This window comes from Lates calcarifer, linkage group LG17 (genome assembly GCF_001640805.2).
Source record: "Lates calcarifer isolate ASB-BC8 linkage group LG17, TLL_Latcal_v3, whole genome shotgun sequence".
Taxonomy (NCBI): Eukaryota; Metazoa; Chordata; class Actinopteri; family Centropomidae; genus Lates; species Lates calcarifer.
Window position 1 is genome coordinate 24,677,938 of NC_066849.1, and position 12,799 is coordinate 24,690,736.

Genomic DNA, 12,799 nt, shown 5'->3' on the forward strand with positions numbered 1-12,799 from the left:
ACAGATGTGTTGACATGTTACTTCCATAGAAATTAGACATAAATTGATTTAAAATACAAAATGTACAAAACAAAACATCAGATCTGAAATCAGTGAAAACTCGAGGTCATGTTTGCATTCTGCACACTGCTCCTGGATCCGCCAGTTAATTGAGACCTCACAGCAAACAGCCACTCACATCTGAAAACCCACCCTTCCTCAGCCAGGCTCCTCAGCTACCCGAGCTGTACACATTCCAGTCTGATTGGCTTAGCTGTTGGCCCAGAGCCCAAAGGGCGTCTCTATAAAACTCCCCATGTGCTGAAAGCCGGAGTCAGAAAGGAAAGAGGACTCTGAGACTCTCTGTGTGCTAACAGGAAAACTAAATTCTATCTTAAGTACTGCAACTGAAAGCGCTGGAAAATGTGTAAAGGATTAGCTGCCTTACCCCAAACCTGCCTTGAAAGGTGAGACCTGCGTCATCACATTATCTTTCCTGTCATGTTCTTTCTGATGTGGTTTGCATCTGGAAAGTTTGAATGTGTTTCAAGCGTAATTAGATTTGTTCTGACCACACTGTGTCAGAAAGATGAAAATATATATATATTATTATATATATAATATATATTCCCAGGTGAACTGTTTCCACCTGAAAGAGCTTTAAAATCATCTTTGTGAACTTTTGACTTATTAAAACTAATTTGTTTCCTGGAAATCCCTTTTTCAGCAGACTTTATGACCTTAAGAACAACATTTCATCTGTGTTATACCAGTTTTTATGTTAACTCAGATTTCATTTTTACAATAGCTTGAGCTGATACACAAGAGAATCAGGAAAGTGAATCGTTGTAGCCTCAGTCCTGTGGAGAGACCAAAGAGGTTTCTAAACCGGCACAGTAGAGAATAACTATTTCATCAAAGTTTACACAGATCAAAACACAGCTACAATTAGTAAAATATTTTTTCCATTTGGTTCATATTGGTTCAAAAATGTGATGTTGTTCAGATTTTGTATAGTGATTTTTTTCATTTTTACATCACAGATAACTGTAGCTATAAAGCTGGATAAACTCTTATGTTACACTACATGGAAGAACAAAACCTTGTTGTAAAAAAGTCAGATTTTTGTATTTTGTAGCAAGTTAAGTTTTAAATTTGATTAATCATCTAACTGACATACTCCTAAATTTAATCTCGGTGTCTTGTATAAACAGAATATACCAGACTCCTGTTGGAGAGAGGATGATGAATATCACAAAAGCTCAGATAAACATCATGACTGGATTATTATTACTTTCATGCCTAAGAGGTTAAAACAGAGACTTTGTCATACAAGACGTTTTCCCCCTTCTGCTTTCTGTCATCCAGGGCTAAGGAGATCAAGTCAAAGTTGGGAGTTTTACTGCAGAAGCCGGAAAATGCCATCGACCTCATCATCCCTTACCCGGAGAAGACTGAGAAGAAGCCGGAGAAGCTGCAGAAGTGAGTGTTTCTCTCAGGGAGGTGTGGGGGGGATGTTTGCTCGAGTGTTAACCAGATAAATTGATGGTAAAGTGGCAGGAGCAGAGCCCCGAGCAGGTACGAAGCGTAGAGATCAAAGAGCATTGAAACCTCCCCAGACACTGACTGGGCTCAGATGTCAGTGTGAGATGGTACAAAGCTTTAGATGCTTCCATTTTATTAGGCATTGCCTCAGAAAAAACTGGGTTAGAGATGAATTACATGTGAGATGTTGAGCTCCGATAACGCAGTCTTCTAAGGGAGTGTGCAACTTTGTCCTTCCTAGTTTTTCTTTTTAACATTACTGAAATATTGCACGCTTTAGGATTTGATGGAACCTTAAAGAAAGTCTTTGAGGTGATTCAGCTGGTGAGACGTCATGTGATTTAGTTTGATTAAAGTGGAATATTTTATCTGAAAGCTGCAGCTGCAGCTATTTCTTAGTATTCTGGTAATGTGTTTGCTTTCTTTTGACTCAGTTTGCTTCAGCACTGAGACTATATGTGCTCTTTAAGGATGTCACTGCAGTTCATACTGAAAATCTGAATAAGTCTTAACACACCCTTAACCTTTTTTATTGGTTTGCTCTGATTTTGCACATTACTGAGGAAATGTTCCACTTTTCATCCTAACTTGAAAAACGCTGTAGCTGCTTTAGAAACTTTCTGCTAAAGGTGACAGAAAGGCCATGCAGCTTCAGAGTCATGCTTCATCTCATGTACTGCATAACTCCTTTAAATTGCTCAGAATTTCAGTCCAATGTCTAAATTCTCACTGCGACTAGGTCTCACAGTACCAGATGCAATCTGTTCTCAGTGGATGTTTTCCAGACTTACATCTCGCAGCAGAGACAGAGATCAAAGGATGCAGTCTGGCTTTGTGAGACTAGAACCATACATCAAATGTGTAGCTTGTTGTTTGAAGCTTTTCAAAAACAGTGATGTAGAGGATCACTTACATCCTCTTTATGTTCTATGTGCATTACATAATGTTTCTTAATAATAAAAGGATGATGTACATTATATAATGATAGAAGATTCATTTATGGTCTAAATTAAAAAGTTGGTTTCCATCTTGGGAGGGAGTGAGTCACTGACCAACAAAATGTAAAGTTTATTACTGTCAAATCTTTCCACACAAAATTCTTAAATCTTTTCAAATCTTATAGTACAGTTGTCATTGCATACACACACATTGCAGAACTGTTTTCAGCAAACTCTCTGCACACATTTAACTCACCAGCCTAAATAAAGATTTTCCCACAGCCTGACAGTTCAAGGTGAAGAAATATTCTGTATTTTAGCTTGTGTTATTAACTGTTAGGATACTTTGTGTGCAGGCCTACTCCTGATGAGGCTGCTCAGTGGCGCGAGAGTCTGGACCGAGTCCTGAACAACAGCTGTAGGTCTACCTCCCTTATTCACTCTCTTTTTTTTAACTCTCTTTCTCTCTCTCTCTCTCTCTCTCTCACACACACACACACAGCTGTTGGTGTCACTTCATATAAGTCAATCCAGTGTCCCCCACATTAATTCCCTGGTGACTTTCCCTAAACTTAATAATAACCTGCCTGTCTAGCCCCAGTTCTTACCCTAACATAAAACAACAAATGGGAACTGAGACCCTATACTGTGCCTGCATTAACAGATTTTTGTCTTAACATAAATCCAACCCCCTTTCTCTGTGTAACTTGATTAATTAATAATGTTATATATTCTTCAGCAAACTTTGTCACATTACTTTATAAACCTTGTAAAGCTTCTCCTCAATTAAAAAAAACAAACTTAAATTACTTCCCTTTAGAAATAACAGGCGTCATGTTGCTTGATCATCTGGTGCTTGCTAGCGTGTACCTCACAGGTGGATGTCTTTCTGTTATTTTAATAATGATGCCATTTATGCACGGTGCCTTTTTACAAATAGCTGCAAGTGGGTTATTTTCCCCACAATGAGAATCCTTGTTAAAATTCAAAAATAAATTGCTAGCTATTACATGCACTCCGTGTTCTCTGCTAAAACCCAAACACAGAGAGCATCATTATTTCATACTATCCAAAGCCGTGGTCTTCATTATGTAACACCTGGCACTTAGTCATTCCCAGAGGGAGAAAACATGTCTTCCCTGAGGTCTGGTGTCTGTCTAGTAAACTGTTCAAACAGGTATAGTACAGTCTCCATAATAACAATGCAGCTTGTGTGCTTGTTAGTTTTTACTTATGTGACCAAATGTTTGACTGGGTGATAAAGGTAATGATGATGAAGTCTTTATGATTCACTCATGCAAATAAGTAGTGTATGTTCACTCTGCGTGGGCTCACAAGAACCCATAAGCACTGTTACTTCAAATATGTCATTTTTAAACTAACTTAGTTTCATGTCCATAACTTTTATGTCCAAATTTATTAAATTATTAAACTTATAGATAACGTTTAGAGTTATAGTCTGAGTGTTTTTCTCCCTATTTTGTGCAGCTGTGTTCTAGAGAGGCGTTAGCTGCTCTATACCACAGCTTTACTAAACTTTTGCCTCTCTTGGAGTTTCAATCAATATCCAATTTGGATTAAGACTGTTGCAGGAACATTCAGTCTAAGACATGATGAAGTAATCCACAAGTATTTTGTTAATGTAAAATAGTTCATTTGCAGGAGATAAGGTACACTGACATGGTTTAAACTGTTTTACAACCACCACACATACCAGAAACCAACCACAGGCTAAACTGTTTACTTCACAAAGAGCACAGAAGGCCTGACATCCAGTAAGACTGATGATTAACTCTAATGGTTAATGGTATTTAGCTGTACGTGTAAACTCTCCTGCTAATAAGTCACTTAAGTTGGCTCTGTGCATGAAAACAGACCCAAGTACAGATGTTACTGACCAGCTGATACATGTGAACAGAGAAACATTTTCTCCACAGAGCTCAGTGGGTGGCAAAAGACCCTTCTAAGTGGCTCCTTCAACAAATCTTAGAGCAGAGAGATGTATGTTCCCCCTGTGTTTGCATGCCTGCGTGAATGTGTGTATGCATCTGTGTGTGTGTGTGTATCAGTCCACAGAGGTTACGTGCATTATGGTAACATCTCCAGGGAGAAGTCTAAATGATTCCACCAACGCTGATTTATTGCGCAGTTGCTCCAAACTGCTGTGCCGCAATTATTTATCTACATGAGATTTTACATTAGCATTATTCTTTATGGCTTCTTCCTCATTAATTCCCTTGGGCTTCTCACTGAGTTATTACCTCTGAGATGTAGAGCTACCTTTCCTCTTCCACTTTAAAGTAAAAACTTGCATAATGCAATGTACATTATGCTACAAGAAGCACATAATATATGGTTTCTCTCAGACAACAAGACTGCACTTGTAAAATGAATTAACCTCATTTTCAGGTCGATGTCTGCAGCTGTTAATTACAAGAATTTTTCAGTGTTTCACTATTTAAAAGATTACACCAGCAGCCCGAATTAAAACTTACTAAAACTAATTTAAACTTAGATGAAGACCTAGCTGAGTCTGCTAACACGGAAGTAAAATATTATAAAGTCACACACATGGCACGAAAGGTTACATATTCTGCTGGTTGTTGCAGCTGTGATACACAAACAGCTTGTTATTAGTGCCTGTGTGTGTGTGCTTCTCTTTTTGTGTGTCCTTGTACTGAAGATCATTTAAAAAAAAAAAAAAAAAAAAAAAAAAGCTTGATTGCGAGTCAGTGCTATTTTGAACCAAACTAGCCATTTAGATTGTAGATAAAAGCCTGAGGCCATAGTAGAAGGCTTATCATCTGCAGCACATGCTCATTCAGACAATGGGACCTTTTGCTGGCATTGTGTTAAATTACAATGGTCTTCGCTGAAATAAATGTATGTTTTATCAAGGCTTATTTTGGATCCTATTTTGGGATAACCAATGTACTTTAACATTTGTCCAAATAAAACTTTAGTTTCTATTGTTCAGACTTTCTGATATTTCCAAAAGGCAGCAGTCTGATTAAACTAAGTTTGAATGGACAAAAACACTTTATTTTTATCTCTATAATTAGTCTCATTCCCTTTATGTTCATCGAAAATGCAACAAAAAAATTAACAGTATGTATTCCTTTACCTTGTTGCACTTGCCTCAAGCAAAAATCAAGATGAACTTTATTAATCCCACGGGGGGAAATTTGCAGGAAACCTCTGTGGTATAGTCACCATTTTATAATGTTAATTGTGCTTTTCCTTTCATTTCCCACTGGTTCACTTCTGCAAACCTTGTAATAAAAGCTTTTAGAGACGGATCTGTCAAAATAACACCTTCTTAGGCTTAGATGTGTGTTATAAATGCTCCCTAATGGCTTTGTTCAAACATGACAGGACTATTATGAAAAGAGCCACAATAGTCACATGACATTTCACACCTAACATGTGAGAGGCAGTGTTCTCACTGCAGAAAAACAGCCCAAAAAAAGCATGTTCTCTGTTTTCTCACATGCTGCGTCTGGGGTGGATTTGAAAAACATATTTTGGCATTGAAATCTTTATAAAGGATCACATCATCTGATCCCCTAATAAAGTTTCATTCATCATTTATTAGCACCGAATAGAAATGACACTGTGATTCACAACCTATTGTTTTTTTACTCATTGTTTGTGCTGTATATGAAGCATTTTTCTAAATAATCCCAACAGTTGGCTTGGGTTAAAGCTGTTAATTTAGTGGGGGACACAGATGGTCTGATGGTAATTGTGGTTTTCTCATTCAATTTAGCCACGTTTGAAGAGCTATATTGTGACTTTAATGAAAAGGTGACTCAAAGGCTTATTCGAAATTACCAGCACATTAACACATGAGAAGGGGCTTAAGGATTCACTCGTTCTATATTCTATTATCTGTTCATCTCAGTATCTAATATCCCCCCTCCTCTCTCCATCAGATGGTCTGGCTGCTTTCCGTAGCTTCCTGCAGTCTGAGTTCAGTGATGAGAACATTGAGTTCTGGATGGCCTGCGAGGACTTCAAGAAGACCAAGAACCCTGTGAAGATGGCTGCCAAGGCCAAGAAGATCTATGAGGACTTCATCCAGTCTGAGGGACCCAGAGAGGTCAGGGACTCCTGTGACTTCCTGTTTTTTTATTCTCTGATTTCTACATGGAATAGAAATAGGTCATAAAGTAAATCACACACGGTGTGCTTTACATTATGCATACCAACGTTTCAATTAGGACTTCTCGCCTTAATATGAAAATCAGAGTCACTGAAACTGGCTCAGACATTAGTTGACTACATCCTCACCATGCAACAGAGGGAGTGATTCAGACTACTAATTTTTCAAATATAAATGTCAGTGCTACTTGTGCACTGCTGCAATTAATCACAGTTACACAGCAGTTTAATGCACTCAGTCTTAATGCAGAGACATGGCTTTTCATTATATTTTTAGTCAGTTAAGGTCAAATCTGTTTCTACATCTGTAGAGTTCTCCCTGCTAAATACTTTCCTTTACTGATGCCCACAGTATGTCAGTATTACATGAAAATAGGGTTTTTTTTTCAGTGAGGTACAATGAGTAATACAGTCTGAATTGTACCCAGCTCTGGAGCAGCTAAAAGCGTGTTTCAAATCAGAGACTGGAGACAAACTAGGTGCCAGTTTAACAGTCTCCTTACATCTGAAAACGTGCGAGTCTTGATCAAATCAGAGGACGAACGTGTAGAGGAGAAATACAGGCGTGCTCGAGTGTAAACAGATTAGGTCACAGAAAGAGAATGTACTGAGACTGCACGCCAGTGAACAGCACAAGCACGAGAACACACACAGGTGATAAACACACACGTGCTCGGCACATTTACTGAAGTAATACCATCTTGGGTTAGGGACTTGACTTCTAGAGGAGAAATAGTGTTCCCTTTACTGGGTTACATGGCTAACATGTCAGCTGTTAAATGACTTAAAGCAGCCCTGGAGGCCTAGGGATTGAAGTACTGACCATGTGTGCAATGTTGCTGTGAAGTTCATGTCATTCCCATCTCTCTGCCCTCATTTATCGCTACTACTGTGAATTGCTTGTTTTTTTGGTAAAATTCCAGTTGACTATTTTTCCATTTTATGATACTACTTTTATTTAAGTAAACAATTTCATTTGGTTTTTTTTTTCTCTGTGTGAACAAGACCTGAATTTATTACAGCTCAGAATTCACAGTCATTTACAGTCACGGACTGTTTTAAACCACTTACTGTAAACATTTGGTCTCTGGTTGGTCTTTTCCATGGAATAATTCTCTGGCACTCAGGATATGATGTAATTTATGTTTATATTTAATTTAGAATAAACATAACCACTCACCGGTTAAAATAAGCAGTAAATTAGATGGTAATATTAAATATAATGGGATAATGATGTTGTTGAATCATCATCCTTCTCTTCATCCGTCTGAGTCCTCTCTTGTCTCTGAGCCGTTTCTAACGCCAAGTCCTGTCTCCCACTCACCACAGGTGAACATTGACCACTTCACCAAGGATGTGACCCTGAGGAACCTGGTGGATCTCTCTCCTGTGACCTTTGATCTGGCCCAGAAGAGAATCTACGCCCTGATGGAAAAGGATTCCTTCGGGCGTTTCCTCCGGTCTGACCAGTACCAGGAGCTCCTGGTCAACTAAGCCTGAGCAGGAGTCGGAGGGGCAGTGGTTATGGGGTGGGGGGTGGGGAGGTTTCAAATAGCAGTTACTCAACATGACAATATTAGGAAACAACTTATCATTTTTTTTAATTAAATATTTCTAATAAACTACCACTGTGTGTGAGAGCTCGAGAACCGAAGACCTTTCTTTTTTTCAAAAGATCCAAAAAGATTAAGGGGAAAAAAATTCAAAATTATATTTCAAAATAAGATAAAGGGAGGACTGCCTTTTGAAATAGCCCCACCTCCCCACTGAACACACACACTTTCCTGAACTTGTATCCAAGTGAGGACCTTCAGCAGTTGACAACAATCAACAGCTTAAAACCTCACAAAAGGTAGAGGTACAGGAACACACACACACACACACACACACACACACAAACATACGTGGTCAGTATCCACATCAAAACAGATACCAATGTGTTACTATGAAGAACATACAACTCTACATTTTCAGTCAGGCCACAAAGTCAGTTCTTCAACATTTGGACTCATATGTAAAGTGTGATCATGATGTTATCCTCAGAAGACAGTACCTGAGATATATTTGTGCATCAAGGTGTTGTAGCTTTGCCAGACCTGCCTTGACAGATTGATAGTTATGTGTAAGCTTGAGCTTATTGACTGTCATCATTTTGCAGAACCCTCCAAGGATGACTTTCTGACAAAGGGCAGTAACAGTGTTAGCAAAAAGGAGGTCTGTGCTGGCAGTGGTTTAGATTACCGGTCTTACCTTGGCCTGCTCCATGTTGTCTTTACTATCAACAAACATTATCCAGTCTGGAAAATTCAAAGCATCCCAAGTAGACCAGTCACAGTTTTCTACTGTTTGCACATCCCAAAGACTTCCGGCCTGTACTGTAGGCTTATGTAGCACAACACCTTGATGCATTAGTATAAATTAGCTGTAATGCAGGGCCCGAGGCCAGAAATCCACCTGGTGCCCTTAAAGGAACACTTTATGAAAATCATATGGTCTGTCATGTCATCAACATCTGAGGCAGCCACCTAAATCACCTAAACCTGAAAACGACCGTGCCTTAATGTAAAATTGATGCAGATGGTGGAGTGTTTTTTATTGGAAAGCAAATTTTTAGTGGGGGACACCGCTGCATAGAGGCCAACTAAAATGAAAAACAATAGCAACAACAAAGTTTTGACCCTCCTTCCCTTTCTGCAGACGTAAGTCTTACTCATCATTGAGTGCTTTGTGGTCTTCCTAAGAAGACTCAGAGATGTTAGTGTAATTTTGAGTGCCCGGAAAGAATATGTCTGCAGGAGCAAATACAATGGGGAACTCTAAATAGTGTGACATTTACACAGTTGGCTGTTTTAAATCAATGGATTCCTTGAATGAGTTACAGCAAGGACCAAATATTTTGTCACTTTAATAAAAGGAGCCTGTAACATAGCAAACCCTCTACAAGTATCAATGCATGACTAAAGATAATCACATAACTTTATCTCTTCCACTCTCTCACACTCACAGGGACAGCACGTTTGGATTTTCACCAACCCCCCACCCCCACCCCCACCCCAGGCCATCCTTGAGAACAGTGCTGACTAGTTGGCTCAGTGGTCGAGCTCCTTGGCTACCACTTAACTGCAAGTTGCTAAGATGGGAAAATAAAGTGGGAGGGAATCTCAGAAAAAGAAGTGAACAGGGCGGTAGTTATATACAAAGAAAGGTCTTTTTCCCATGTGATAATACCAAAGTTCTATGTATGCATGCTAAGAAGTTAACCAGTAAAAAAAAATAAAACATGGGAAACAGAACTTGCAGGTTGGTTTTCAGCACTAGACAAAGACAATACTGGTGAAGCCGGAGCACATCATATTTAAAGTCTAAAATCAATGTTTAAGTCATTAAGGAAATTTAAGGAAATAGTGGCATTACAATCAGACAAAATAGTCACACTATAAATCCAATATTTTATGTAATTTTTATGTTATTTTTCAGGTTAACACTCTACACTTTCAACCACAAGTTGTTATTCACCACTACACACTGTAACAAAACACTGTTATTAACCTAACTTACACTAAGCTGAGACATAGACTGATATGATGGTGGAGTTGGTGTTGGTGTGCAATGTTAAAGTGTTCTAAATATATACATTTAGTTTAATGTAGCAATCATAAAGTAACTATATTTACTCGTTAATGCTCTTTTTACATTAAACGAAAGTTTCTCTGTGTCTTAACCCAAACAAAAATATTATCTAGATATTCAGCATTATACAAGTCCTTATTGTTCCCATGATCGCAAATGATCCAAACACTAAAAATATGACAGGTCAGGCGGTCAAGGTGGTTCAACACATTATTTTTGTGAATTGATTTCTCAAAAATAAACAAGTGATCTGTCATTGGAACCTAAAAAAATCTAGTCTTAATTTTAAACAGCATTGACAAGGGGTTGCTATGACACAGATTGGCCAGTCTGGTGTCGTAACCTGAAGTGTCACACATCAAAATCACAGACAAATCAATAAGGGCTTTAACAGTGCTGAGTATACATTATTCGATGTAGCCTTGCATGTATGTTTTGGAGTCGTCCACATAAAAATATATATGCATACAATTCCTGAAGATGTATTTATTTTTACGTGTAAATATCTACTATTTACAAACTATTGTGTCTAAGTTATTCTTAAATACAACAATGGAATCCATGATTCTTTGAATGGAGAGCTGGCAAGGACTCTTCCCAGGGTCTTTTCTCTGTTATAAAAGAGGAAACGTCTGACTTTCAATTGTCACTTTGTGTTTTTTCAGCAGATGCCTATTTATATTCTGTGTGTACAGGGAAAGCACCTCATGAAAAACTAGAACATTCTCCAAGAAAGCATACCAATGCAGACACCACAAAATCCTTCAAATTTGTTATTTTAATGTGTGTGTTTTTTTTTTTTAACTTTAATTTTTATTTGTCGAGTTCTTTGATTCATGACTAGATGCTTGCAAAAAAAGAAAAAAAAAACACCTGCTATAACACATTAGCTTTGTCGTTCTGAGCGTGTGCTGATGTTGGCATTTAGCTCCAAAGATCGCCTCGTCTACCAGCTCAGCACCCTCCTGGACACATGTTGTCTCCAGGAACATGTAATGCATGTAATATTCCTGCTATCACTCCCAAGAACTGAACCCGTCAATGCCCAGCAAACCAGTAAAGTGGTGGATTCACAAGAACAGGATCCTTAAACGACTTCCCAGTAAATGTTTGGCAATTATCCAAATATGTTGAACCAAATCTGGGATCTGGAAACTTATTTTGCCAAACATTTGTTGGGGACATAGGCCTTAACCTTTCTCAAAATGTCAATGAGAAATATCTCTGGTGTGAATGTTTGTAACTAACAGACAAAGACTGACAAAATACCGTTAAACTCTTGAGGAAAATATCTTATCAGATTAGTCTGTAAATCTTTTCCCTCCTTAGAGTGAATGAATCGTTCTTAAAAACAAAAGGTGCATGTGAAGAGTACGCCACTAAATAAACGTCAGCGATGAGTGAAAAACAGAGTGGAAACAGATGCAGCTGAGGAAGTGGCTGCCAACACAAACACTGTCAGAGGCTTGCATGGATGCATCGCTTACTACCACAGTTCCTAGAAATAGATGGAAAAGGTCAGATGCTTTTAGTCCCCAGAGGAAGTTAGTGACATTTCTTACAGACGTTCTGTTGAGTTTAACTCAATGCTTTTACATGTAGAATACACTGTCACATTTACATAAGGGAAAACTGAGCATGTCTGTGCTCACATCACACGCTTCCCTAGGTCATGTAAATTAGTTATTTTTCATGCTAATACATATCTTGAAACTATGTAGAAATATGACACAGAGAATTAAGCAGCTAAAAACCTCAATAAATACCGTTTATAAGAGTTAAGGGTTCTGACTGCGTCAGTCTGCTTTTTATTTCACCTGATATATGACCAGGTTTTCCTCCATATGTGCCATAAGACAAAGAAGAATTTCACTCTGACAGGATTGCATGATAGAGTCTTCATGATAAAGTTCTCATTTCTTCTGTTTTGTCTTTAACATTTTTTAAGCTGTCTCTTGCTGAAAAAACAGTGATCAGATTTGAGACAGGTACCACACATTATATCCAGGTGTTTAATGTGGTCATCTCTTTTGGCGATTCAACTTCAGCCTATGAGGGAAACATCTGTGTAGATTACAAACATGTTACCACCAAGACTTGGGAAAAAGCAGGGTCCCCAGAGTCTAAAACAGTTCATGTTGATGGATTAGGACCATAAAACTTTACAGTGCTGTTTATGATAACTCAAGTGTCATTAAAGTGTGTGTAGGTGTTGCAGGTGCGGTGAGCACACAGGAAGCAGATTGCCCACTTAGTTCCTCGGCAGAGTTCAACAAGTCAGTGCTCAACAAGTCATTGACAATGTTGTGGCAGAGGGTTCTCATAGCTTCAAGGCTTTTTATACACTTCTGAGAAAAAAACAGATCTGTCTTCTTGTATGAGAAAATAATAGAACATTCTGTAATTTCCCCAGTGATATCTGTGGCTGGCAGTAAGACCCACCGCTGACAAAGATACACCCACAGGGTTTCTGTCTACAGTCCGCCTGCAAGTTGGTCAAGGTCTCAGCTGAGCTGTCAACAAAACTCGCAATGCACAAACTA

General features: G+C 38.5%; 1 protein-coding gene across 1 annotated transcript; it reads left to right on the top strand.

Annotated features, from left to right (window-relative positions):
* Positions 1–288: 288 nt before the first annotated feature.
* Positions 289–10,892, top strand: rgs5a (regulator of G protein signaling 5a). Its single transcript, XM_018670905.2, has 5 exons — positions 289–446; positions 1,348–1,461; positions 2,819–2,880; positions 6,398–6,564; positions 7,956–10,892. The coding sequence occupies exons 1-5, from the start codon at positions 403–405 to the stop codon at positions 8,118–8,120; spliced, it is 552 nt and encodes a 183-aa protein (XP_018526421.1). The 5' UTR covers positions 289–402; the 3' UTR covers positions 8,121–10,892.
* The last annotated feature ends 1,907 nt before the right edge of the window (positions 10,893–12,799 follow it).

What these genes read in the sequence shown, in the direction of transcription:
- rgs5a (XM_018670905.2), top strand. Translation starts at nt 403, where the DNA reads ATGTGTAAAGGATTAGCTGCCTTACCCCAAACCTGCCTTGAAAG. An exon ending in CCCCAAACCTGCCTTGAAAG is followed by an intron (nt 447 to 1,347) that starts GTGAGACCTGCG and finishes TCTGTCATCCAG; the next exon opens with GGCTAAGGAGATCAAGTCAA. An exon ending in AAGCCGGAGAAGCTGCAGAA is followed by an intron (nt 1,462 to 2,818) that starts GTGAGTGTTTCT and finishes CTTTGTGTGCAG; the next exon opens with GCCTACTCCTGATGAGGCTG.